At 48.6% G+C, this 27,894-nt stretch overlaps 1 protein-coding gene across 2 annotated transcripts in view; it reads right to left on the bottom strand.

Moving 5' to 3' along the window:
• The window catches only part of PARP8 (poly(ADP-ribose) polymerase family member 8), a 132,011-nt gene that overhangs the window by 41,553 nt on the left and 62,564 nt on the right, over positions 1–27,894 (bottom strand). The window contains exons 3-9 of one of the 2 annotated variants that reach the window (XM_054715341.1): positions 19,389–19,426; positions 11,345–11,434; positions 10,699–10,769; positions 9,051–9,128; positions 7,710–7,804; positions 799–859; positions 264–354 (exon numbers count right to left, since the gene is read on the bottom strand). In XM_054715341.1, the coding sequence (XP_054571316.1) occupies positions 264–354; positions 799–859; positions 7,710–7,804; positions 9,051–9,128; positions 10,699–10,769; positions 11,345–11,434; positions 19,389–19,426 (524 nt within the window). The remainder of the gene's footprint in view (positions 1–263; positions 355–798; positions 860–7,709; positions 7,805–9,050; positions 9,129–10,698; positions 10,770–11,344; positions 11,435–19,388; positions 19,427–27,894) is intronic. The other variant, XM_054715342.1, reaches the window with a different exon arrangement.

The following is a 27,894-nucleotide window of genomic DNA, read 5'->3' as shown; positions in this document are numbered from 1 at the left end:
TATACGCAAAGTTCTCTTTTAGGTATTAATGTGCTTATTTCACAGACTCTTGTCAACTTCTGAAATCTATACAAGAAAATGGCACATGTTTCTCTTTCTAGTAGTCATATTGGCAGTAAACCATCTTTGTCAGGATGCATGTGTACTTAAATATCATTATCAAGATAGCTGCAGTTACTCTCAGAATTACCAAATGCACGGTCATCTTGCTTAATGCACAATGCACAACTAAATACTCGAAATAATAGAGAAATAAAGTCAACCTGGGCCATTTAAATACTGTGTAAGTGAGCAGTGTAGCCGGACAATTATAGGTTCTGTTCGAATCACTTCCCAAGCCACAGCAATCTCCTCCTGTGCAAATAAATATATTTTAAAGATGAATTAGTCATCTTGTAGAGCCGTGACGTATTTTCCCAATTAAAAATTATTTTAACTAATTTTGAAGAAATGCATTAATCATTAAGGCCTACAAATTATCGCAAAACCTACGGTTTATGAAAAGAAAACCAAAGTACTTTTAATTTTTGCCTTTTCGCATGAAAATAAAAATGAAAACTTAAGAAATACTGAAGCACTGAACTAAGAGACTGCAAATTTCAGAGTATATTTAAAAACCAACACAAATATATATATATATATAAAATCTGTTTCTTCAACCAGTCGTAGCATTTTTTCATAAGTCATTCTGAAAAAGTCAATACATTACTAATAGCATTATAACAAAAATTAGATTTCCTCCAATAGAAATAAGCGTTTTTTAAAGGTAGCCATCACATTGCATGAATTGATACTTACATCAAGAAAGCTGACATCGACATGTAGATCAATATCTACGTCATCAATGGCTCCATACTCCCTGGAAGCAAAGATTAACGTCAATATTTTCAATTTCCTTAAAAGATGGTGTGTCCTAGGCTATTTTAAATTAAAAATGTAATCATGAGCTCTCGTCCCTGATGTCCAGAGAGCTCGGAAGTGCCTGTGGACCTGAACTACCGGACTCCGTGTGGCTGGACTGCCTCTCCTAGGACCGACTGGAACCATCTAGACAATGTCCCACCTTTGGCCACCGGCACGTGCACGTGTCAACCCCAGAGCTGTTTGGTCCCCAGTCTCGAACGCCCCTGTTCTCTGGAGCAAGTTAACAGTCCTCTCACCAGGCTTGTCTCGCTCACTGTGCTCCCTACGGATGCAGAGCTGCTTCTAGAGGCTGAACGGAGTTTCTGACAGGAAGGGGGGCGGGGAGAGTTTACTGCCCCAATAACGTGTCTAGGAATTTTCCTTCCATGTTAGACACCAGTGTCTGCCATGTAACGGCCCCTGTTTTCACAGGCAGCTCTGAAAGCCTGACGCACCAAAATTAAAACAAGTAACAGGTATGTTCCACACTAAGACGTTATGAAGACCAACTTTTTCCAGCCCAGGGAGAGACGCAAACCCGCGTATTTTTTTAAGTTAACAATAAGTATACCATGAAAACAATGGTTTTTAGATTCTCCATATACTAGTATCCTAATCTCTATTTTTTATATTTCTATAAAATTCTGGTTACAAATGCTATACCCAGCCAACCGTAAAGAGAGCAGAAGTGACAGACGGTCATGGCCAATACTTAGTGAGCAGCTGGTGCCAGAGCTGCTCTCAGGATTTCACACTCACCTGATCACGTGCACTAACACACAGATGCACTAACCGAGGCCCCAGGAGATGAAGTCAGCCAGTCCCCCTCACTCCGTACGGAGCTGGGATTTGAATACATTTGTCCTATTTATTTATTTATGCAGGTGCTTAATCAGTTCAATAGTCAATGAACTGCCTTTTGTGTTGGAAACCAGGTCGGACATTAAGGGGGGATCTCATGAGGGCCTCACCATAGCCTTCCCACGAGCACACCATTACCGCCCTCATTTGCAAATGAGACCACGGAGGTCTAGGGAGGTACAAGTTGCCAAAAAGCAGGTAAGAAGTCAGTGGAGACCTTAGATGCATCTGTGCCTAACCCACGGACACAGACAATAGTGTGGTGAAGGCCTGGGAGGGGTGGGAGCGAGGTGGAGGGGGTCAAGGGGGAAAAAGGGGGTCACCTCTAATACAATAAACTTTTTTTAAAAATCAGTGGGAACGCCAGGCACTGAGTTCATGCCCAACCTCAGCACTGCTGAGCACAGCATCTGGTACACAGTTAAGTACTTGATGAACATGCCTAAGTATCACACGTATATTCGAGTAATGCTAATACAGTACAAAACTGTGGCACTTCTACAGGATTCAGAGAAAGCATTTTTAATGACTAAATGGTTCATGTAATTCAATGAATAAAAGAATCCAGGCAGTCTTTTTGGTGTCTAGGACAAATTGCGGCATTTCAAATATAATAACTCAGCCTCTCCGCTTCCTACATTCTCACCTTAAAAAATATATGCAAACACTGAGCACGTTTTCATTATTTAAAAAATTGTCCTTTTCATTCTTTCCGAGTAATACTTTTAAAGGTTAAAAAAAAGGCTAAAAATTATTCACGCAGCAATTTTTTTTAAATAGAATGGGTCACAACATCCGTGTTTTTCAGAGCAAGAACCTTTATAACCTTATGCAAATTTAGATATAAAAATATGCCAATTGAGTTATGCAATTATATGGAGACGAAGACAAGAATAAGGTGCAAGCGCACGAATCATTCCTTCTGTGGCTCTTGTTCCGGGTTCAGGAAAGGCCAGGTAGGACCTGTTCTAGGCCTTCAGGCCACACAGACTCGCTGTCACGTCTTCCTCCTGCTGTCTGGATGGTCTCCCCCCTCCACAACCCTTTACAAAAGCGCACACCCTTTGTAGCTCGGGGGCCGTTAGGCAGGGCCCGCAGCCAGTGGCCATCATGTTCTGACCCTGACCTCCGGCACGTTATTCGTAAACATAAGAAGTGAATATGCACAGTGAGGCGTGAGAGAGAAAGCGCCAGGCAATGCAATGAGGGACACAGACTGCTGATGACATCGAGACACTCCTACAGGTGAGGGAGCCGGGACTACCCCCAGATTACAGCGTGTGCAAACTTTCACCTGGAAAACGCATGTGACAGCAGAAATTGGGGGGAAATGAATCAAGTTTCTTTATAAGTACACTAGAGGCCCAGTGCACAAAATTGGTGCATGGGTGGGGTCCCTAGGCCTGGCTGGGGATCAGAGCCAGTCAGGTTCCCCGCCTCCCCACCTCCTCCCCTCTCCATCTCTCCCCCTCCTCCTTCCCTCACTGCCCACGTCCACCACCACCCACCCCTGGTTTCCCGTCCCAGCCTGGGGCCCGGCCCTGACTGGGCGATCAGGACCTGCCAGCCCAGGGGAGGGACTGGGAGGTTGGCCGGCAGGCCCCCTCGGTGATCGTGGCCTGTGGGCAGCTCCTGCGTTGAGAGTCTGCCCCCTGGTGGTCAGTGCACGTCATTCTGGTCATTCCAGTCGTTCGGTTGTAACGGTCACATAGGCTTTTATATATACACTAGAGGCCTGGTGCACGAAATTCGTGCACGGGGGGGGGGGGGGTGTCCCTCAGCCCAGTCTGCACTTTCTCCAATCTGGGACCCCTCTCACAATCCAGGACTGCTGGCTCCCAACTGCTCGCCTGCCTGCCTTCCTGGTTGCCCCTAACTGCTTCTTCTGCCAGTCTGATCACCTCCTAACCACTCCCCTGCCAGCCCGTTTGCCCCTAACTGCCCTCCCCTGCAGGCCTGGTCACCCCTAACTGCCCTCCCCTGCAGGCCTGGTCCCCCCCAACTGCTCTCCTCTTCTGGCCTAGTCACCCCTAACTACCCTCCCCTGCAGGCTTGATCGCGCCCCCAACTGCCCTCCCTTGCAGGCCTGGTCCCTCCCAACTGCCCTCCCTTGCAGGCCTGGTTCCTCCCAACTTCCCTCCCCTGCTGGCCTGATCGCCCACAACTGCCCTCCCTTGCAGACCTGGTCCCTCCCAACTGGCCTCCCCTGCTGGCCATCTTGTGTCCACATGGGGGCAGCCATCTTTGACCACATGGGGGCAGCCATCTTGTGTGTTGGAGTGATGGTCAATTTGCATATTACTCTTTTATTAGATAGGATAGATGCCTATACATTAAATTCACACTGAAAAACATGAAATGTCCTCATTTTGTAGCACGACTCCAGGTGAGGCCTATGCAGGCTAGTCATGGGTTAATCATGTTTGCACGGACCTACACCCGTCCCAAAGGAGCCTGAGTCAGAGCTGTCACCCGTGCTCATAAGGATGATTCCGCACAACCAGCTCTGCTCCGGGACACAGCTGGGTGGCACGGAAAGAACCGACTCTCACAAATGCATCCTCAGCCGCTTTTCCTGTCTCCCCCTCACCCTTTCCCAACGGGTCTGCCTCTGTGGAGGCGGCTGTCTCTTACAGAGGACTCAGATGTGGTTAGCTGCCCACCTCATTAGATGTCGCATTAAAAAAAAAAAAAAAAAGACACCAAATAGCCTATTATGCATATTGAGGTACTTCTGCTCTTCAAACTCCATTAAGTTCTTATAAACCTCAATTAAGTGAAAGAACAGCTCATTAGAACAGCCTGTGTTCAACAGAGTTAGAACCTCGCAAGGAAGATGAGGTCCAGACCTGATGCCTAACCCTCCCCTTCCCCCGTGTCCAGCCCTCAGTGTCTGAGCCTAGACCAGTGGTCGGCACACTCATTAGTCAACAGAGCCAAATATCAACAGTACAACTGAAATTTCTTTTGAGAGCCAAATTTTTTAAACTTAAACTTCTTTTAATGCCACTTCTTCAAAATAGACTCGCCCAGGCCGTGGTATTTTGTGGAAGAGCCACACTCAAGGGGCCAAAGAGTCGCATGTTGCTCGCGAGTGCAGTTTGCCAACCATAGGCCTAGATAGTACATTCCTTCTCATTTGAGCAAATCACACTCGTCCTGCTGAGAGTCACCTTCATGTCATCAGGCCTCTGGGAGGATATTTATTCTGGAAACATCCTCTGGATGGAGCTGGAGAGAATCTAGAGAAAATCTAGAGCAGGCGCGAACATGGCCTGCATTCATGGAGATTTGAATTGGATCAAAATGGGTAAGTGACATAAGCAAGGGGAGGAAATAAGCACAACCATTTATGACTTCATTTAAATAAAGTTCCAAATATCTATATAATTTCAACAGTTGATAAAGTATCCATAATTTCATCAATAATGGGAAATAATAGAGATTATCATAGGTGTTTCATAAATGCTTGCTGAAAGAAAACACAATCCTATCTAATAAAAGAGTAATATGCAAATTGACCATCACTCTAACACCCAAGATGGCTGCCCCCATGTGGTCAAAGATGACTGTCCCCATGTGGACACAAGATGGCCAGCAGGGAAGGGATCTGGGGGGGACCCAGGCCTGCAAGGGAGGGCAGTTGGGAGGAATCAGGTCTGCAAGGGAGGGCAGTTAGGGGTGACCAGGCTGGCAGAGGAGGGAAGTTGGGGGTGACTGGGCCTGCAGGGAAGGGCATCTGGGGGGGACCCAGGCCTGCAGGGGAGAGCAGTTGGGGGGACCAGGCCTGCAGGGGAGGACAGTTAGGGGTGACCAGGCCTGCAGAGGAGGGCAGTTAGGGGAAAACAGGCTGGCAGGGGAGCAGTTAGACATCAATCAGGCTGGCAGGGGAGTGGTTAGGGGCAATCAGGAAGGCAGGCAGGTGAGCAGTTGGGAGCCAGCAGTCCCGGGAGGATCGGGCCTAAACGGGCAGTTGGACATCCCTCGAGGGGTCCCAGATTGGAGAGGGTGCAGGCTGAGCTGAGGGACACCCCCCCTCCGTGCACGAATTTCGTGCACCGGGCCTCTAGTGTCATATATATGTGACAGTATAAGTGAGGTGTAGGCAGCATGGAAATAAGGTGTTTTTAAAAGTTGTGACCTCTAAAAGCAGTCAACATGGGCTCAGGTCGCCCTCCAACGAGACCACGTGCTTCAAGGGAAGAAGCTAAAGTCCGTGCTGTCTCGATGGTTAACCATATCCCACCGGCTTTTTCGTTTTAGTGGGGGAGGGGGTTACATTGCTGCAATAGAGTTTTAAGCTTTCAAGCAAAGTTCAACTCAAGTTAAAAAGTTAGTCATTGTTTTGGACTAGCTGCTGATAGTTCTTACTGCCTCCTTCACTTACTCACTCTGAAACACTCACAGAATAGCCCTGCCCGGAGCCACAGGAGGGACCGGCAGTGAAACGATCGCAGCTAATTTGCTAAAACCTGGAAAACTGTAAAGATGTGCTTTTCCCACATGATCACTCTCCCTCCGTTACAGCTGCCTAGACCTCGGGAGGCGGGGAGGGAGGGGCTGGGTGCGCCGCCCCAGCTCCCCGCTGCTGCAGGAGGTCTGGGTTTCAGGCGAAGCATTCGGAATTAGGCATCACCTGCAGCTGCTGCACTCCCCGATGGAAAGCGCTTGTTCAGGCTCACAATCCGGCTGTGTCCAGCAAAGAGACCGGAACCGGGGCACGGAGGCGGCCACTGAGAACCACCCCGAACCCACAGAACCCACTCACGTCCGAGTCTCAGACAGGCCCGTGCTGCACTAGCCACCAGGATGCAAGCAGGATTGAAATCCAACCAAAATAAAGCAAACACCAGGAGAGGGGAGGGAGGGGGAGGGGAGAGATCAACCAGAGGACTTGTATGCATGCATATAAGCCCAACCAATGGGCACAGACAACTGGGGGGTGAGGGCATGAGAGGGGGGATGGGGGGTAATGGGGGGATGAGGACACATATGTAATACCTTAATCAATAAAGGAATTTTTAAAAAAATCCTTACAGGCAGGAGCAGGACAGGGAGGGAGGGCAGAGCCCAGTGGGACGCGAGTGCCAGAGGCTCAGGCAAAGCCGCGCTGGCAGGGGCCCCAGGGAAGACCGCGGTGGGGCTGAGCGGGCCGCGGCCTCGATAAGAAAAGAAGAAAACGGCCGTGCCGACGCCCGGAGCCAAGGGGAAGAAGCGCACGTGCGCGGCTGGACCGACTCCCGTTTGGGTGGGAAAGGCCGGGGGGGCCTGGAGCCCGTGGGCCTGGGAGACGGCCCTTTGGGCAGAGACCCGGATCCTGCAGCCGTCGAGCTGGCTCGTGGGAGGGAACCCCAGGGTGTACAGGGGGGTTTCTTACATTGAGGAGAGAAAAGAGAGGTCAAGAGGAGGATGGGCTCTTCTGAAAGATTAAAACGAATAAAAACGGTCTGGAAATGTATCACCAAAGAATATGCTAAGTGACCGCAGAGTAAAATGCATGCCATTCAGATACACACTGTGCACGTTTAGGGGGGGGTTTCCTTCCTGTTTTTGAGGGCCAGGCAGCAGCGTCCAGGGCGCTCTGGTTACCAGTGGGCATGCATATGTCCTTGTATCGTTCGCATGAACGTGTGATGACAACAGCACGGGCCTCGCTGGCCCAAGCCGTCATCGGAGCTGATGGACACGACTTAAGACTGATGTTTCAGCGGCACGAGCTCTCCGAACTAACCAGCTTTAATGCCGCCAGTGTCACCTTAAACTACGGACAGAAAACGCACAACCCGTACGGCGATGCAGAGGCCATCCCGTGTGAGCAGGAACACACTGGAACCCCCCACACATTTTCCAATATCCTTGAGCCCAAGAAAATCCCCACTGCAATCACCCCCGCAGCGGCCCCCCTCACCGAGCGGCTGTCCCTCCTACTCCCCACGCGGCGTTACCTGAGAGAAACGGCCTGCGGCCCGTAGAGCTCCCGGACCGCCGACAGGTCGGCCTCGAGCTGCGGGTGCTTGCGCAGCTCCCCGTCGTAGCTCACCTGCGGGAGGGGGTCAGAGGGGTGCGGGTGAGGACGCCATCCACAGAGCCGGCCCGAGCCGGCCGCCCCTGGGGCAGGTCTGGAGGTGCCCTCCCTGTCACCCCCGTTCACAAATACAGGTAATCCGGCAGTATATCCTCCAACGTGCTCAGGCTCACATCCGTCTAGTAGAATTGACTGTGCTCGAACGTCAAACTGGACTACGCTGATGTGAAGAAAATGCACGTTAAAGGGACTGAAAGAAGTGTCTGGCAGGTGATCGGAAAAGCTTCTAGACTGAATTTCTAGACTGGAGAAAAGCGTGCACGTCCCCTCGGCAAGGAGCTGTGTGACCCATGGGGGCCCTGGAGGGATGAGCTTGCCCACGTCAGTGCCGTCCGGTCAGAGTCGCTCTGCTGGGAAGGCTGGCCTGGGGACAGAACGCTGCTTCCTCTGTGTCCTATCCCCACTGCCTGGCAGGGGCTAGCAGACCAACTCCTGAGTGTTCGTTCTGAATGAACAGGCTGACCTGCACCCTTCCGTGCAATAACAACACTGGCTTTCAAGCGCCTTTTTAACACGTTACCTTCTCACTATTCTGTCCAAGTTCCGAAGCCTAGTGATCGAGAAGCTGACAGAAACAGAACAAGCCACCTTCTACAGCCATGTCCTAAACCTGATCGCCCGTGAAAATTCTGACATTCTCCTGGAACAGAATGAGGGCTTTTATATATGTGCCTACGTGGCTGTGCCATTTCCATGTCCGTAAATTATGACCTTTCTTCCTAACAAGTTTTCAACAAGCACTTGGCATCCATGTAAGAGAGAAAGGAAGACAGGGGTGCCGATACTGGGGGTGCTCAGTCATCAGGGCCCATCGGTTTTTATAAAGGCTACCGCTCTTCTACTTCAGACTACCAGCCCATGCTTTGTAAGAGCTGTCATCATCTCAAAATACGGACCGAGCACCGCGTGCTTAAGAACTGCAAGTCCAAAGCATAAGGAAGTGCTGTGTGTAGAGTCACCATCATGAAGCAAGACAGTGTCAATGTCAATGAACGATGACCGTCAAAGAACCGCAAGATCCACCTTAGCTTCTGAAAAGTGTAGGACAGGAGAACGCGATGAGCTGTACGGATGCCCTCGTCAGCCACAGACCCTGAGGCCACGTGGGCCTCCCAGACCACGGCACAGACGTCCACCAGCTCACAGGAGGAACTGCTGCTTGGGGATTGGGGAGCGGGTGCTGGAGGACCCCGTCGCTTACCTGTCCCCCATAATAAAACTCTTCAGAGTCATTATCCCCTTCCGAGTCTTCTTCCACGGTACTGTTTTGTCTGGACTCCTTAAAATAATAGAGCAAGAAGACCATTTCAGTGGTCACACGAGTTTGCCTCCTGAAAAGAACGTAGCCAGCGGCCATAACAGGTGGGTCTCTGCATGTCCCCTGGATTTTACGGGAGAACATGCTTGGTGCGCATGAGCCAGGAACACGACAGACAGGAGGAGGCGGAGTGGGGAGTTCATTAAGCTCCACGCACATGTTCTTCTAAAGTTCTCCTCTGCTTCTCCTGATTTGTACAGTGTAATGTTTTATGTCTATATAAGAGACCACATATAAGCAATTACAGCTCTGAATTTGTTCTGATGAAACAGCTGACAGGCTCATGCTGATTCAATTTTTTAAATTTTGTTTTTCAATTACAGTATGCATTCAATATTATTTTGTATTGCTTTCATTTGCACTGATTCAATTTTTTTATTAAAAAGGTTCTCAGCATTATTATCGCAGATGGTCCTCACTCCCACTGCCAACTCTACACAATGGCATGAAAGAAAAGACGCTTGAATCCAATAATTAAAAAATCAAATTATGAAAATAAATATGAATCACATTATTTAAAAAAAAAACTTTCAGAATACAGAAACTGCTTTCAATTTCAGACTCAAAAGGACATTTAATTAAATTCGCTTGAACTTGAAGGTCGAGTTTCTAATTAACTAAACCACATCCGTAATGCGTCTAAAGTACACACAATGGAAATCCATCGGAATGAACTCATGGTTACCAGTAGTTACTATATCCCTGTTCCCAGCTCTGTTAAAATAATAAGGAAGGTGGCCTCCCTCAGGCAGGAGAGTCTATTAACCCAATGTTTTATAACCATCCCTAAATCTCCAGGCCAAATTTCAAACTCTTCAGGGAAACCAAAGCCTGGGCGCGAGAATCTGGGCTTGATGAAACGCTGCCGCTGGTGTCAGCCCCGGTATTGCGAACGCCGGGGTGCTCGGCGCGGATGGCGACCATCAGGATGAACCCTACAACGTGAAAGGCGTCGTACTGGTGCATAGTTTCAAAAGCCAAGAACCGATGGCTCCATTGCACTCAGGTTGTTTGTTCAATGCCCGGTATTTATAGCTTCAGGCAACCTTTTCGAAGGGGAGGAGAGGGGAGCTTGCTGTCCACTGTGGTTGACCCTGGCTGGGGGTAACCGGAAGCCTAGCCCCTCACTCTCTGCTACCTCAGCTGAAGGGTCACGTTCACCAGCGACACCACGTGCAGCTGTTGGAGGAGGGCGAGTCCTCGTCTAGTCCGTCGCTGGTGGGAGTGGAATTCGTGCCGTACCCCAAGAAAAAGAATGTTTTGAGACTCATACAGGAGAACGAGTGATTGCTATTTGCATGGAATTAAACCCCTGAGGTTCCTAAGTCCCATTTCCCCGTTGTCCCGCATAAAAGAAGTTCATTTTAGGCCATGGCCCTTCCCACACAATAAGTCCCGAAGACACAGGGTTTGATTCATTCACCATTTGCAATCTTAACCTAAACAACAATGATGATGTTGACTGCAAATACACAGCAAATTTAAAACAGATTTTATGTTTTAAAATAAATACAAAATGTAATTTACATACCTCCCCATGTTCCTTCTGTAATTTGGATTTTATGGATAAGCAACAGTTAATGTCATTTGTTTTTCTTAATTCTGAAAGTTATAAATTAAAAAATCATTTTAGTTTTTAGTATACTATTAACACACATTCGTAAGTTTCAACATAAAAATACCTCTTAGGTGATTCCTTTGCAAGAAAATTAAGGAAGATTCTGAAATTATATTATGTTGGGGAGTTACATAATATACAAGCTATTCTGATTTTTCATTGCTCATGAAAATATGGTCAAACTAGAATGCCACTATACAGACTCCTTCAGCTCTCAATATATATGTATCATGTGATCTACAATGCCTCGAGTATACTTGTCAAATAAATATTCAGTTTGTCTAGCAGTGTCATTACGCATGAAAACATTTTCAAAAGGACAAATATCAACATAATACCTTTAAATAAGACTTTTTAAAGTACTATTAATGTATGCACTTAAACAACTGTCAAAAAAACAAACTAAAGCACTTGAGATAGAAAATTTGGATGGAGAACCAGATTTCTAAATGCTAAAGATTTATTATCTGTTATATGGGCTAAAGGAAACCAAAACACAAAGCTACCTAATAACCAAATAAATATTAACCTAAGACAAAAAATAGTGTATTCCTATTACCTGTTGCTAGTCGATGAAAAATTACTGGAATTGGCTCTGTAGTAACTAATACATCTTCATCATTTTCTGAACTTGACACATATGTATTATCTGCAAAGAAGTATAGACAATTAAAGGCATAGTCACTTGAAAAAAATACATCCTTTATAAAAATATAAAGTTATATCCATATCACCTCTAACATTCACGAAGCACACACTGTTGTTCTAGTAAGTCACAAAATAATGAAGTAAATTGCCAACATATGTATAAACTCATTGTGAATGGCTCCTCCTAGGGAAATACGGCCTTTGGGACAGATACTGTCCACATACATCTAAAATGGCCCATCTGTGGCAAGGCATCATTTGGATACAACAGGTTGCCCCAATTCACTGAGCAGGGGCCTTCCTGGTGTCTCTCTCTATGCAGGAAGCAGAGCGGAGGGAGGAAGCTTACCAGGACCCCAGGTGCCCCCAAAAGACTCCATATCAAGTCACTAAGGAGTCTGAGCTAAAGCTTCTGTTGTAAATCATATCCCCCGTGTCACTCTAACATACGTGTTCTTTTTCTAATTTTTATTTTTCAATGATAGTTAATTTTCATATTACTTTGTATTGGCTTCAGGTGTACAGCATAGTGGTTAGACAATCAATCATATGCTTTACAAAAATAAGATATGTTCTTGAATTGATACGAAGTCTCCCAGTTCTTCTTCCACAAATTAACTTCATCTAAATAATACAGCACAAGTCAAATGCACAGGACACCTCATTACTCCACAGATTCTCTGTTTCTTACGCATTTTTTGTTTCCTCTGGGAAAATATTTTTTTATAAATTTAGGACTTTTCCCTGATAAATCCTGATCTTCAAGTACATGCTAATACAACAGAACAAAGCTGTTTATCCTACTTTGCTCACTGATGATCACAGGACGTAAGTGAGACAGCTGTTTAACAAACACTTCATCAATTCAGTAATAATGGCCCCATCTTACGCTGAATGATGTATAAAGTATGTGACTTATAAATATAAAAATAGAGGTACAGAATATGCCTTACACACAACAAACAGAAGCCTGTATTAATTTTTGCGAGGGGAATGACTATTCAGATGACGGTCTAGATACACAACCAAAGATCTCCAGGCAAGTTTTCATAATATTGTGTCAGTGCAGCGAGAACATGATTTTTAGCTGACAGATATCTAAGTCATCACTTTATTTCCAAAGAAACGTCTGTGCTGTTTTCAGACCCTGAGCAGTGAGGAAAGAGAGTCACGCGTGCGCACGGCCCAGCCACACAGGCTCAGCAGACACAGGCTGTCACGAGTGTTCTGAGAGGAGAGAGGCCACGTGCACGCATGAGGATTACATTGGAAACCAAGAAGGTTTGCCTCGTTACTTCGATTTGTTTTCATCACAAATTTTGCCTTATTTCATTTTCACGCAGCATCATGTGAGAGTTTCCTGTTTCACCAGTGGGACCACAGATTAAGAAACAGATGTGGCACAAATTTGTTTTTTCTCGTCATTCGTGGAGACCGCTTCTCTGGAGTCTCTTCTGCCCAGAATCTTGGGCTTTCAGGAAAGGATGCAAAAAGCCCTCCATTCAAGCCAGTTTCTAAATTCCTTAAACCCTCGTGAAGAGACCAACTGATTCAAAGCTACCTGCCTCTGGAGAGACTTAGTTCTCCCCTGGGCACAGCGCGCTCCTTGAAGCAAACCCGTGGAGAAAAGGAGAATGAGGAGGACGCATTAAGCCAACAGAAGGAGCCACTGAGCAGCGAGCAGGGGAGACACAGAGCAAGGGGAGAGGTGGGCACAGCCACCTGCAGTATCTCAGAGTCGCGGAGGGAGGAAGGTTTGCCTAGCAGTGGTCGGAAAACTGCGGCTCGCGAGCCACATGCGGCTCTTTGGCCCCTTGAGTGTGGCTCTTCCACAAAATACCACGGCCTGGGCGAGTCTATTTTGAAGAAGTGGCGTGAGAAGAAGTTTAAGTTTTAAAAATTTGGCTCTCCAAAGAAATTTCAATCATTGTACTATTGATATTTGGCTCTGTTGACTAATGAGTTTGCGGACCACTGGCCTAAAGCATCAAAAGGCAAATAAATCACAACTGTCTGTTTCAGAAAACGGGGACATGAAGGATGGAACGGCTTGTGTAAAGTGTTGTCACTGGAGGGCAGTCAGATTTGACCCAAGAAAATACAGTTTGGCCCTGGCCGGTGTGGCTCAGTTGGCTGAGCCATGTCCCGTGCACTGAACGGTGGCTGGTTAATACCCAGTCAGGGCACATGCCCAGGTTTTGGGTTGGGTACCCAGAATGGGTGTGTGGGAAGCAACCAATTGATGTTTCTCTCACATCCATGTTTCCCTCTCTCTCTTTCTCTCTCTCTGGCTCTCATTCCCTCCCTCTCCCTCTCCCTTCTTCTCTTGCTAAAATCAATACAGACACTTTCTTAAAAAAGAAAAGAAAGAGAATGCAGTTTAATGAACACACGTCGCATCATGCTGAAAGACAGGGTGACGTATTAAACATACCGTTTTCTAAGAGATTTTCACCAGTTTGTTTTTGGGGTAGTATTGAGGCCCTGAAACTTTTGATTTCTGTTTTTGGCTTAATTTACGCCAATCAATCACGTGTCCAGGTTCCATGACAATATATATGAAATCGCCTTTAAATAGGCCAAACCACAACGCTATGCCCAAGTCAGAAACAGACAGAGCCCTCAAACCCAGACCTCGCTTCCGTCCACCTGTTCACCCTGTCGCCGGGGCCGCGGAGGCCAGACGACACGGTGGAGAGGCTGTGAGGAGCGGAGCCCGTGTGTCCTCCTGCGGCTGTTTGAATATGACCTCTAAGTCCTCCTCACACTACGTGACGCCTGTCACACTGTCATCATCGCGGTCAGACGTGGGAAGGTGGGACATAAAAGGGTGAGGGATCGCTCAAGGGGACAGAGTGAGCCAGGGACGGAGGAGAATGTTTCCAACTCAAACCCCTTCGCTGGAATGCCCCCACGCGACTTGAGAGCTGCAGCTGTTTTATCTTCAAACTGTTGTCGAGGAACGTGAGGCTCTGGAACGTGTGCGTGAGGTTCTGGAACATGTGTGTGAGGCTCTGGAACAGGTACATGAGGCTCTGGAACGTGTGCATGTTGTTGAGGACTGTGAGGTTCTGGAACGTGTGCGTGTTGTTGAGGACTGTGAGGCTCTGGAACGTGTGCGTGAGGCTCTGGAACGTGTGTGTGTCGAGGACCGTGAGGCTCTGGAACGTGTGCGTGAGGCTCTGGAACATGTGTGTGAGGCTCTGGAACGTGTGCATGTTGAGGACTGTGAGGCTCTGGAACATGTGTGTGAGGCTCTGGAACGTGTGCATGTTGAGGACTGTGAGGCTCTGGAATGTGTGCGTGAGGCTCTGGAACATGTGTGTGAGGCTCTGGAATGTGTGCGTGAGGCTCTGGAACATGTGTGTGAGGCTCTGGAACATGTGCGTGAGGTTCTGGAACGTGTGCATGTTGAGGACTGTGAGGCTCTGGAATGTGTGTGTGCTGAGGACTGTGAGGTTCTGGAACGTGTACGCAGGAGGACACAGGAGCTGAGGACCTACAGATCCGTGTTAAAGGCTGCTGAGAGTAGGACCATTTTCTCTTCCCTCCCCCCCCAGACCATGTGAGGATGACCGGGATGTACGCGGACGAGTGGGAGCTATGGAAAAGGATCACTTAAATGATTGCTTTTATTTTATTTCAACTGCAGCCTCATTAGGCCAAGTCATTCCATCACTCGTCCCTATGTGATTTAAGAGAAATAATTCTCAATGAAATTACACGGTTGTTATAATATGGATATTTCCCCTGAATATAAGATGTAATATTCAGGTCAACCCCCAAGCCAAACAATTATTACCCCTATTTTATTTTATTTTATTTTATTTTTTTAGCTTGATCGAAACCCAAGTTTCCTAACGAGGTGTAACTGCTATAACAAAATTTGCATTTGTGTGTGCTAGGCCAGTGTATTTTAATGCAAACAAGATAATGCTGGACAATGAATTGTCCCTCTTTTAAAGATGAGGAAACCAAAGCTCAGAGAAATTAACTTGCTCAAATTATGTAAGTAATTAAAATATTAATACTACAGTTAGTAGGGGTGAAACTGACTGAATCCAAAATCCATGCTTTATTTTTTTAGTAGCAAATATTGTCCCTCAACGATTGCAATTCCCTGTAGAACATATAAAAGGGACGAAAGGATCCATAAGCCTAGAGGGAGGGGGTGATGAGAAAGAGTCTGCAGTTCTGCTATAGCAAACCCGTCACCTGTGACTTACATTTACCTTCTAAATACAAGCTACAATGGAGACTCCATCGAGAAGGACAGTGAACCAGAAGGCTGCTCTATTTCTTCCCTGTATCTTGAAGAGCCAGCATAGCATTTAGTATTCCACTCATTTACATGCTATTATGTACACCTAAGACTCAATAAAGACCCTCCTCAATGTTCATTTTCTCCAAAGCAAACTATGAAAGGAGTTTCAATACATGGCACAGGTCACTTAATATATTAATATTATAAAATGACAAATCTGTTCCTAAAAAATACACAGGGTAGCATAATTCTGAATTTAAAGGATTCTGCTGACACATTTCCACAGGGCAAAGAAAAGTCCCTATTTTTAAACTTAGATGATGAGCTAATCATTGAACCATATGACCCAGGAAAGGGGGAGGAGGGAAATTAGTGTGGGGAGCCTGAGGGAAATTAGCAGAAGAACTGGTCAAGGGAGAAAAAAGACAATAACAAACATAAAACAAGAGAAAGGAGAAATAAATGCAGAGATGAGGGAGACTTCAGATGTATAGACTTCATGCTAAAAATCTTGCTAAAAAACCTGGACATTTCACCAACACAGTAGGCTTTCAAGAACACATGTTTAAAAAATGACGAAGAAACAGAAAAACAGAACAGATCAATGATCAATCATGGCAGAAAAATAAGACAACTGCCCTAGAACCATCCTTCAAAGGATACCAGGCTCAGAAAGATTTTCTTGCAAGTTCTAGCAAATGCCAAAAAAAAAAAAAAGTTTAATGCCTTTATCAATTTGAAGTCTTTAATAACAAAGTACATGACAAAATGCACATAATTTTTATAGATCCATATTAAGATATCTGCTAATATAACTTGTCATCTTGTTATTCAAAGGAGAAAGCATATAGGATATCTCAATAAATGCCAAACAAGAAGTTGATAAAAATTTAATACTAAAAAAAAAAAAAAAAAAAAAAAAAAAAAAGCGTGGTAAGTGAGGAAAGGAATACTTCCTTCTCTGAAAGAAAGCAATTGCAAGCACGCTCCCTAATTCGGAGAAGAGGGACAAGGCTGCCAACATTCACATCTATTATTAAACCTTATTCTGGATGTCCTAGCCAGAGCAGAGGAGAAAAAATACAGGTCTGGGTAGTGGAAAGGAAAAGCAAACATATAAGTTTTAAATAATGTTATCTGTCTGAGAAATCAAGCACATTAACTCTACTCTTAATGCAAATAAATGTAGATTAAAATTTAATGATTGGGAAAATACTACCAGCTCCATGGAAATACGACGACTAATTCTCCAATACTGATGGGAATCAGAGCTTAATTATAGACTTGGTTTTACCACCAAACAGCACGTCCTTGGGAAATACTACTGAACTTCACTCAGCACATTTCTTCAAGTAGGAAATGTCCTGACAGTTCTGTCTCTACAAAGACTGACATTTCAAGTCAATTCCATTATATGTATGAAAATACTTGACATACAGTGTACTGGCTGCGTGAGCCAATTCAAACCTCCACCACCCCCCCACCTACCCCCCCCCCCCAGGAATATTCCCATTCGTGGGCTTTATGTATAGAGTTTTTCTTTTTATGAATGAAGTTATATTGGAAATTCACTACAAACTGCCCCAAGAAAGGAATTCAATTTTTTAAAAGAACAAATGCAAACCAATGCTTTATTTTTTCAATTTCAATTTTTCTATATTGTAGTTCCAATACTGTGTTTCCAATATTCTATATTGGGGTTCCATTTGGCGAGAAAAAGAGAAATACGGATGGCCACAAGAGGGAGCTGAACATTCGGTTCCCTTGATTTATGGAAGGCATCTTCCACCACATTTCCTGGGCGACAGAAGACTTCACTGCCTCCAGGTTGGGGCTGGATTGTGGCATCATTTCTATCCCTTGCAGTAAAGTCCTGCACCGCTCACGGCTGCCTCCGGTGAGAAGCACAGCAATTATAAAATTTACCACAAGCAGTGGGGCTTTTAGTTTCCTAACATGCTTAGAAAACATTTAGCATCAAAAACATTCTATATCATTATACATAAGGGCTGATTGCAAAATCATCTACGAAAAAAATATTTTTTCTTTACAAATATATCTTCTCTTGGTTCTTCCACTAAAATCTTCCCAGAATACTTTTTATACTGCTATTTAAAAACGGGCTTATCTTTAGTAATAAGTAACTCCCCTTGTAAAAATTGTACAATAGATAAAATACTATGCTCAAAACACGGAGATCATACCAAACAAAAGGTAATACATAAAGTATCTCCTGAAAGGAGTTTATGATTTACAAAATTTTAAAAGGTGACTTTGCTCTTATAAGATTAAAATTCAAAATGCATAATGCAAACCGCCACAGAAAAACACACAGCTTCAATGCTAAGGAAATAAGTTTTACAACATCCTCATACACATTATAAACTATTTTTTTAAACACTCAAAGTATATATAACCAAAGTTACTTATATCAATCTGGTCATTTTACACTGAAACGTGTGATCCCAATCACACAAAGTCTGTGAATAAAATGGCTAGGTTTGGAAAGGAACTGGAATTTTGTTTCCAATTTATGACCCTGACAGATCACACCAGTGACGTTGTTAAGCATCTGATTGTACTCAGTAAGAATACTGGAGTGAAACAGATCTACACAGGGTGGGGCAAAAGTAGGTGTACAGTTGTGAGTATGTGAAACACAGAGTTTATGCTTGTATCCTAACTTATCGCACTATTTTCCATACTCACAACTGTACGCCCACTTTTGCCCCACCCTGTGTACGTGAAACACGGGCAGTTAAAATTGGCTCTTCTTTGCACTAGATTCTTGCATGACGCCCTTTTCACGGGGATAAACGAACCCAGTCATGTGATCCACACCAAGTCAACAGCGCTTGCTTCGGCTCCTGTTCCAGACAACAGTCTGGGTGTCATTCGTGAGAAGCATCTTGTTGACATCTCCACGTGACCATGAGTGAATGTGAGCGCCTGCGTGGCGGGCTCTGCTGAGAGGACAGGGAGTCTAGAGAACCGCTGACCCCAAGGAAGACGCTCGTTTGCTTTCTAGAAAGGGGGTCTGAGGGGCTCTTATAATCTGTGTCCGGGCACGAGCTTGTGTGGGCCTGGTCACACGTGTCCGGACACCGCGAGGGCAGCCGTGCCTGCGGAAGAGCCTCCTGCAGGGCACCCACGGGCGCTGGATTACTGGGTCCAAACCCCAGTTCCTCCTCTCACTCCCAGGCCATCGTTCATCTGCAAAATGGGGAGGCTGTGGGAACCATCGCACAGGAGAGCTGTGAGAACTGTTTATGTGTCTCCTCAGAGAGATGGGGGAAGGTTTATTATTTTTAGCTGCTACCATTATTTTAGCTGTTGCCTTGTTACCTGTTATTTTTACATTGTGAAAAGTCAAATGGTGCTCCCAAACCAACAACTAAACCAGGTTTCAAAATGTTTATTTTCATTGCAAGGAGGCAAATGCTGAGGCTGACGCTATCAGGGGCCCAGGACCCTGCTTCCCACGGGGAAACGATCTGGACTCCGGACGGCATCCCAGGTCAGGACATGCGCCTCAGAGGCATCAGCAGACTTCTGTGTCTCTCAGCCACCCCTGCCAACGCTTCCCCCCCAAATACAGTGATAGACAGTTTACGTCTCCAGAAGAAAGAAATACGCAACAGGAACCAAGACGTAAGTATTTGTGATAAAAGTTAAAAGAAGAAAATCATACCTGGGTAATCTTCAGATACGTGTACGGAATAGGATACACTGTCAAAACAGAAGGAAAGAGAAACAAGGTCAAGTTACTGCTATGGAGGAAATGCTTTTACAAAACAAAAACCAACCCACACACCCACTCATTTACATAGATACAAGTCTATACGATGCCAGGCAAACCAGACCAGAAATCCCCACATCAAATCGCTCGGTTCATCAAGAAGCACTTCTTGGTAACTGGGGATGAGTCAAACACGTGTGAGGGCCCAACAAGACTTAAGTAGAAAAACATCAGGAAATGACTCTGAATGATTGCTTCAGTGGAAACAAAGACTATGAAACAGGATGACTATGGCAGACAAAGTACCTTTTTTTAAAAAAAGAATTTATTTTAAAATAGGCTCGCATGAAGTTGCAGATAGTTCAGGGAGGTCCCGTGTACCTTCCGCCCAGTCCCCGCACGGATCACACCTGAGTACCCGCAGGACAACACCCCACGCAGGAGACAGGCTACAGCGCTGCGTCGCTTTAGCCCGTCTGCGTCCCATGCCCGCCACCGCCCATCGAGACGCAGACTCTCCCCAAAGATTCCCCCTCCGCTCACTGCAGTCCCCTCACCACCAAGCCTTCCAGCCGGCTCCGTCGCTGTGACTCTGTGATTTCAAGGATTTCCTATAAACGGAACCACGGAGTATGAAGCACGACAGTATTTTTAAGATTTGGGTTTTTTTGAAAAAATTACTGAGACTGGCAATATTTAGGGTACACTAAAGAACGATCGAATGAGGAGGCCACTGTTGTAGTAAAACATGAGCGCCATCCGGGGAGGTCTGGGGGAAGGCGGAGGCCACACCAAAAGGCAGACATCCCCTCCTCGCCCCCCCCCCCGCCCCCCCAGGCCCAGCGCAGGGAGTCACGGCCCGAATCCCACCCCAAGAACCACAGGAGAACATAACCGTGTCCCTGTGGCTGCCAGGCTGCCCATGGGAGTCCTTTCCCCAATTCCGCCCCCCACGCAGGGGCTGGCTGTGCAGAGCGAAGTCACTGACCCACGCAGCCCCACGCAGCCTGAGTGGCAGGAGCCGGGCCTGCCAGGCTGCACCCGGCGCCCCGGTGAGTCGGTGCCCCGCAGCCCACCTCTCAACCACCAGCGGCTGCCGTCCTTTCTCATCCAAGGCCGTGTCTCCCTCCGTGGCAGCCTCACTGCATGCCCACGTCCCCTCCAACCAGGGCACCGGCTGGGTGGGAGCCAAGGCCGCAGGGGCTGGGTGCCAGCTCCCGCCTCACCCCGGGCGGCCCCGGGAAAGTGGTCTCCGCCCAACCTCTTTCCAGTGAGACGGGGGGATCCAGACCGGCCTCCCGGGCCTGCTGCGAGGATTTAATGGCCTGACAGGTGCCGGGCCGCAGGACGACGCCAGACACACGGGAACAGGTGCCGGACACACGGGCGCAGGTGCCGGGCACACGGGAGCAGGTGCCGGACACACGGGAGCAGGTGCCGGACACACGGGAGCAGGTGCCGGGCACATGGGAGCAGATGCCGGACACACGGGAGCAGGTGCCGGGCACACCACACGGGAGCAGGTGCCGGACACACGGGAGCAGGTGCCGGGCACACGGGAACAGGTGCCGGACACACGGGCACAGGTGCCGGACACACGGGAGCAGGTGCCGGACACACAGGCACAGGTGCCGGACACACGGGAGCAGGTGCCGGGCACACGGGAGCAGGTGCCGGGCACACCACATGGGAGCAGGTGCCGGGCACACGGGAGCAGGTGCCGGGCACACGGGCACAGGTGCCGGACACACGGGAGCAGGTGCCGGGCACACGGGAGCAGGTGCCGAGTCCTCGGCGGCTCCCAGGACCCGTGTGCGAATGTGCAGGAGAGGTTTGGCATGAACGAGGCCGCTCCGGGGAACCCAGTGTGCCCAGGGTCACAATGTCCAGGTCACATTATCACAGGCCACAGCCCACCCTGATGACCTCATTCATGGCTGTACCCGCGGGCCACGAGGAGGCACTTCCCCGCGCAGGATCCACTCACTTCCCACGCGCAGCGCAGAAGCAGCAGCCCCGGGAAGGACCCGCAGCCCCGCGCACAGGGAGACCAGCGGGGTTTCATCCGCGGCCGGCTCTGGGGAGCGATGCTGCGCGGTTCCAGTGTGAATGGACGCGGCGGGACAGAAGCGGAACGAAATGCCTGTGGCGGCTGAAGGCGCGCAGGCCTCCCCGGGCACGATGCTGTGAGGACACGTCTCAGCTCTGTGCTCCGCTTGCAATACGACAGCTCAGACCGGAGGATGACAGACCCAGGCCACTCCCAGGCCCGTGGGCTTCCTGGAACAGAACCCCGCCCCCAGCACTCAGCATCGCCTGCCCCTCCTGGTCCCACAGCGGGAGAGACTGCGGGCGCCCACCTCCACGCCAGCTCCTGCGTCTCCTGCGGAAGGGGGTCTGGGGCAGGCGGGACGCTCACATCTGCTGTTTCACTGCCATGCGCTCCCCAGACTGCATCATCCCTTCGTGAGCACTTTCACCGTCCACATTTCCTCTAAATGGCCAGGTCAACGGACTACAGGGCCCTCCTCCTCCACTGCCATTAGCCACCGAGCATTCCGTCCTCCACGCAGAGGGAGGGAGTTCCAGGGCCCACGGCGGACACGAGGTCTCAACACCAGCTACTCACAGCTCGGCTCACTGGCCCCAGCTCCCACCCCTCGTGGATCTTTGCTTTTTCTTCTCAATTGTTTTCTCAAACCCTCACATACCCTGCCCTCGCGCTGTGTGCATTCGGGTCAAGTAGGTGATCACACGGTTACTCCCCCAGGCACCCGCCCACGTCTTGCCCCCACCCACCCACCTCCAGGCCCACACTTCTCTCCGGGCACCGGGGAGAAGGGAATGCCTGTCCCTTCGTGTAAGACTAACCCATCTACGTGACTTAGGGGCCCCAGAAACCCACGCTGCATGCGGGACCTCGTTCTAGCAATTTGATCTAACGATTCCAAGTCTGAAACTCATCGGAAATTTGTAAGCAAGGAAGACCAAAAAGATGCACCACACTGATCTTAATGGCGGCACAATTTAAAATGAAAGAGTATCCAAACAGCAAGAGTGCCAATAATGCAATTACAGAAACGGTTATACACACGCAATGTGACTAACACCACAAGGGAAGCGTGAGAAAGGGAGGGTGTGAGATACTATGTGATGAAAGGGATAGCGGTTTCTGATACATTGAGTCACATACAAAAATGTGGACGGCTGTAGCATGTTTTCATTAAAAGTGTGTACATACGTGTCCACTACCAATCTCTATTGGTAGAAACCTGACTTAAAAAACAATGGCTAATTTTAACACTTGTTATCCCTTCATTATCGGATGAGGGGTATCTTGAGTCTGTGTCTCTGTCCTATTTCCATCTTTAGGAGAAGTGTGTACTGTGTAAAAAGAATGAAAGCCAGCAACATCGTCTCCCTTCGCCTTGCAGCCTTCTCCCACGATCACCTTCCTCTTCCTCCCTCGGAAAGGCGGGTTTGTGCGGGGGACTGATCCGCTGTCACTGCCCCGCCGGAAGGTGCGCTGGCCGGTCGGCTTCCCCCTGGCACTCAGCTAAGCCTGCTTCTCCCGTCACCGCCGGACTGTCTGTCCTTCCTCACACGGGTTCTCGGACACAGTTAATAAAAACGAAGACTTCGTGAAACCCTCCCTCCTTGGTCCTGACCTCCCCCTCCTCCCGGGGACCCCCCCCCCCCCGCTTCTGGGGGTGCTCTTCTTCCTCTTTGACTTGGATATGTCACATGTCATGTCTCCATTCCAGTGCTGCTCAGCCGCGCCTGCTCCACACAAGTAACGCAACTCCACCCGCGAGTCTGCTACCAACCACGAGCCTCGGAAACCCCCATCTCCGACCCAAGCAGGCAGCTGCTTCTGTTCTCCCGCATTTTCAACCGGACACTCTCCAAGCAAAACACACCCGACACCCAGGACACAGAACTCACTGCCTTCTTCACATCCACGCTCAGCTCGCAGATCACAAACCGAGATCCGGGGTAACAGCAGCGGCGGCGGTTGGGACCTCTAGGCCTGCGGACCCCGTGACCGCTCCCTCACTTCAGGGCTCAAGCCCTCGGCCACCTGCTGGGCAGGGACATGGGCTCTCGCGCTGTGCAGGGACCTGGGAGCGAGCATTCCCGTGGAAAAGCTCCTCACGTGATTCTGAGGAAAGCCAGGCCTGGGCCTCGTTTCCAAAAAGCACAGCTGCTGACTCTGCAGAATGAAACCCTGAGTCCTTAGGGCGACCTCCAAGGTTCTTCGTGGTCGGACCCCCAACCCCGACAGACAGACACCGCAGACCGAGCGTCCAGCCATCTCGAGTGCGGCCGTTCCCGACGCAGCTCACTCTTCCCCGCACGAAGGAAGTGGAGCCGGCGGTCTGGATCTGGAATCGGGCTCCGCATCAGCGCCCGTGTGCCGGCCAGGTGACCCCCGCTCGGCCTCGGGGCCCTCCCCTGCAGCACCTGCCCTCGGGGCCGCCATGAGGAATGGGCCCGCTAACACGTGTACCCCTAGAAAAGCCTTAGGAGAAAGAATACATCGAGTACCCGATAAACACCAGCTGCTCCGTGAGTAACTTCCCGTCATTCCCTTACCCCGCACACAGACGGCTTTCCTGCATGCGTGCCCTCCGCCCTCAGGACTCCAGCTCGGGGGCAGGGGGGTGGGTACCCTCGGAACCTTCTCCGACAACCCAGCAGACTTGGCTGTCCCCCCCCCCACCCACACACACACACACACATCCCACTGTCCTCTGGACTGAAGGTGCAGACCAAACACTGCCATCCTCAAATGCCCAGGGGTCCAACACGCCACGTACCACTCAGGAAATCATTTCGGAACAAATCGTAACTTTTCCCCAAATTACCCCAGGGCATACCACGACGGTCCTTGAACACCTACTGCGCGGACAAGTGTTTAAAAAGGTGATAAAAATCAGCAACCGCTGGTCCCCAAGAGCTCACCCTGTACGAGCACCCCCCTCGCCTTCCCTTCGCGGCCTGTTGGGGAGGAAGGAAGGGTGGGCTCTGAATGCCTGAGCCAGAGGTATTCTCGGATTTCTATTTCCTATTCTACTCAATGAGGGTGATACTGGCATTATTACCGATCCCGACGGGATGAGATGAAATTCAATCACATGAAATTCAATAGAGGGAAAGAACATGGAGAAGCTCCAAAAAATAAAATAAATTGCCCAGCTGGCATGGCTCAGTGGTTGAGCGTCAACCTATGAACCAGGAGGTCATGGTTTGATTACCTGTCAGGGCACATGCCTGAGTTGTGGGCACAATCCCCAGTGTGGGGTGTGCAGGAGGCAGCCGATCCATGTTTCTCTCTCATCACTGATGCTTCTATCTCTCTCTCCCTCTCTCTTCCTCTCTGAAATCAATAAAAAAAATATTTTTTAAAAAAATGGAAGCACCATTTTCAATACAAAGGAGTAGAAATGTTAGCATTTCAAACTGATTAGCAGTTTACTAGTTGACTTGTCAGGAGAGCTCTCCATATGAAGGTCTTTATTAACCTCCTCCTATCTTAAAAGTATAAAGGAAGGTCAGTTCTCTAGACAGAAGAGGGCAGTGGTGTGGAACATGTTTGATCAGAAATTTGAGGCAACGTCCTATATTCCATGCAAGGAACACGCATGTCTTATCCACGGTCTCTAACGTCCACTGTGCCCATGCACCCCCTGCCTTAGTCATCGCGAAGACAGGACCCTCCACAGGAGACACGCATCCTTCCTCCACGAGATACTTCCGCTCCCCCTTACGAAGGAGAAGGGTGAAGACGCCAGCCCGTTACACACCCCGTGTCTCAGCGATACATACGCTCCTCTTTTCAAAGCTTGCTGGGATCGCCCTTAGAGCTACGCTTTCCGCAAGTGAAGTCACAGGATCGAAAGGGATGGGATTCTTTTGTTTGAATTTTCGGGAAGTGGCCAAGTCAGCATGTCCTGTGCTTAAACATTATACTGCAGGTCCCATGCTTGGATTTTCCAGCAAACTCTTCCCAACGGGGATGAACTTGAATGGCCTACGCCCACCGTGACCAGAAACCTAGATGCATGCTCTCTTTGTGGTATGAATACACCACGTGGTCTGAGCACCATCTTCCTCTGTCCCGCCTTGGTCGGGAGCACGCGCCAACAGCATATTTAAACAAGTCAACTTCTGCTTCTTTCTCCTCCTTTAGTCATAACCAAGAAGAAAAGGCGGTCACGTGCAATCCCAACGAGATGCGAGTAGGGATGGAGAGGGCCAAGCCACCCACACTACTTCATCATTTAAAATATTATTTCCACATCTCTTCCTCAAGACCTTACTGCCGGGACTTCTCTGCTCTGCACAGTTTGCAACGATAACTCACCCAACACTGTTCTGACAAATATTCGCTAAAATGCAGATGCCTCTGCCTCCTGCTTTACACTGAAGCTCGAGTTATACATGGAGTTAAAAGCGTTTACAGCTGCTGCAGAAGACTCACGCAGCACACCACGGCTGAAAAGCTAAACGTGATGGAATGATGTATAACCGCGGCGAGGGTCTGTTGGGGCAAGAAAACAGTTTTTAAGGAAACACTATAAATATTCACAGATAACTGCAATAGGTACTAAGCTATTACCTCAGCAACTTTCACGAATATTTAAGGTACGTAAAAGCAGTTCCTCCCAAAATAATCTCTTGTGAAATGCCAAGCACAAGTATGTGTGTGTGTGTGTGTGTGTGTGTGTGTGTGTGTGTGTAAGTTAAATTTATTGTGGCAACATTGGTTAATAACATTATGTAAATTTTAGGTGTCTATCAAGCATAATTCTTAAAGCCGCCGAAGACCCTAGGATCCAACCGGTCTGCGTGCCTGGTGCCATCAGCACTGTCCTGAGCTCTCTCTGAGCCAACCAAACAAAAAGGCCCCTTCCCGCTCCTCAGCACCGTGTGCCCGGCCCGGAATTCTCTCTCCCTCGCTCCCACTCCTTTCTGCCCTGTAAACTCAAATCACACATCACCTCCCAGGAAAAAGCTTCCTGATCGCCCTTCCCAGACTTGGAGACACCTGACTATAGAGCAGTGACACTGTTGGTAATTATACACATTAATATTTGCTTCCCTACCAATCCTATATAATAAAAGGGTAATATGCAAATTGACCCTAACAGCGGAATGACCAGGAACAACTGGTTGCTATGACACGCACTGACCACCAGGGGGCAGATGCTTAACGCAGGAGCTGCCCCCTGGTGGTCAGTGCACTTCCACAGGGGGAGTGCCGCTCAGTAAGAAGCCAGGCTGACGGCTGCAAGCGTAGCAGCGGTGGCGGGAGCCTCTCCCACCCCCTAGGGCTCCAGGGCTGCCAGAGGGATGTCTGACTGCCAGCTTAGGCCCGATCCCCCAGGGAGTGGGCCTAAGCCAGCAGGTGGACATCCCCCAAGGGGTCCAGACTGTGAGAGGGCACAGGCCAGGCTGAGGGACCCCCCTGAGTGCATGAATTTTCACTCACTAGGCCTCTAGTCTATTATAAGATTAGAAGGCACCTCTGCCATCTTCACCACAGTATCCCAGCAGCTACCATGTAACTAGCGCATGGTAGGAAGACTGGAATTATTTGTGGAGTGAATGTTTATTTAAAATGTACAAATCTGCCCTAGCCGGTTTGACTCAATGGATGGAGCGTTGGCCTGTGGACTTAAGGGTCCCGGGTTCAATTCCAGTCAAGGGCACATGCCCAGGTTGTGGGCTGGATGCCCAGTGGGAGGCATGCCAAGGAAGCAACCAATCAATGATTCTCTCTCATCATTGATGTTTTTATCTCTCTCTCCCTCCCCCTTCCTCTCTGAAATCAATAAAAAATATGTTTAAAAAAAAATAAATAAATAAATAAAACGTATAAATCCTGTTATCTTCCAACTCGGAATAATCTCCCTCACAAAGTTCCTTAGCAAAGATGATGTGGGTTACAACCTGAAGAATGAAGAGCATGGGCATTGGAATACGAGGCCTTTACAAGCGTGTGAACCGGAGAACATGGGATTGGCTAACTCCTTCTGCTTATTTGTTTAGTGACACAGCTGCTACTTCCTGGCATTGTCAACAGGATTAAAGGGAAGGTGATATGTGGGGGAAAGAGCTGTGTGATGGCAGGAGATGATCAATGAAAATGATTGCTCAACTCCCTCCCCTCCCCCAAAAATTCAAATATCCCAGGCCTCCCCTGTCCCCTCGGCGCCTTCCCTCCCTGCCCCCAGGTCTGCAGGAGACCCCTTCTCCCAGGCAGGGGCTGGGGGGATGGGCAACCCCACAAGCCCATCAGAACAGCAATCCCTTTCCCGTGGCAGAAGGGAGATGTCACCACCGGCCGGGCCTGTGGCCTCCGTGGCTGGTGGAGGGTGGTCTGCGCAGGGGAAAGCTTGGGACTCCGCCTTAATGGTTTGGGGAGGGGCACTCCCTTCTCCTGCTGTGAGGG

The sequence above is a fragment of the Eptesicus fuscus genome, chromosome 4 (genome assembly GCF_027574615.1).
Source record: "Eptesicus fuscus isolate TK198812 chromosome 4, DD_ASM_mEF_20220401, whole genome shotgun sequence".
Lineage (NCBI taxonomy): Eukaryota > Metazoa > Chordata > Mammalia > Chiroptera > Vespertilionidae > Eptesicus > Eptesicus fuscus.
The sequence above is the reverse complement of the archived record's forward strand: the minus strand, read 5'-3'. Positions and strand labels throughout refer to the sequence as shown.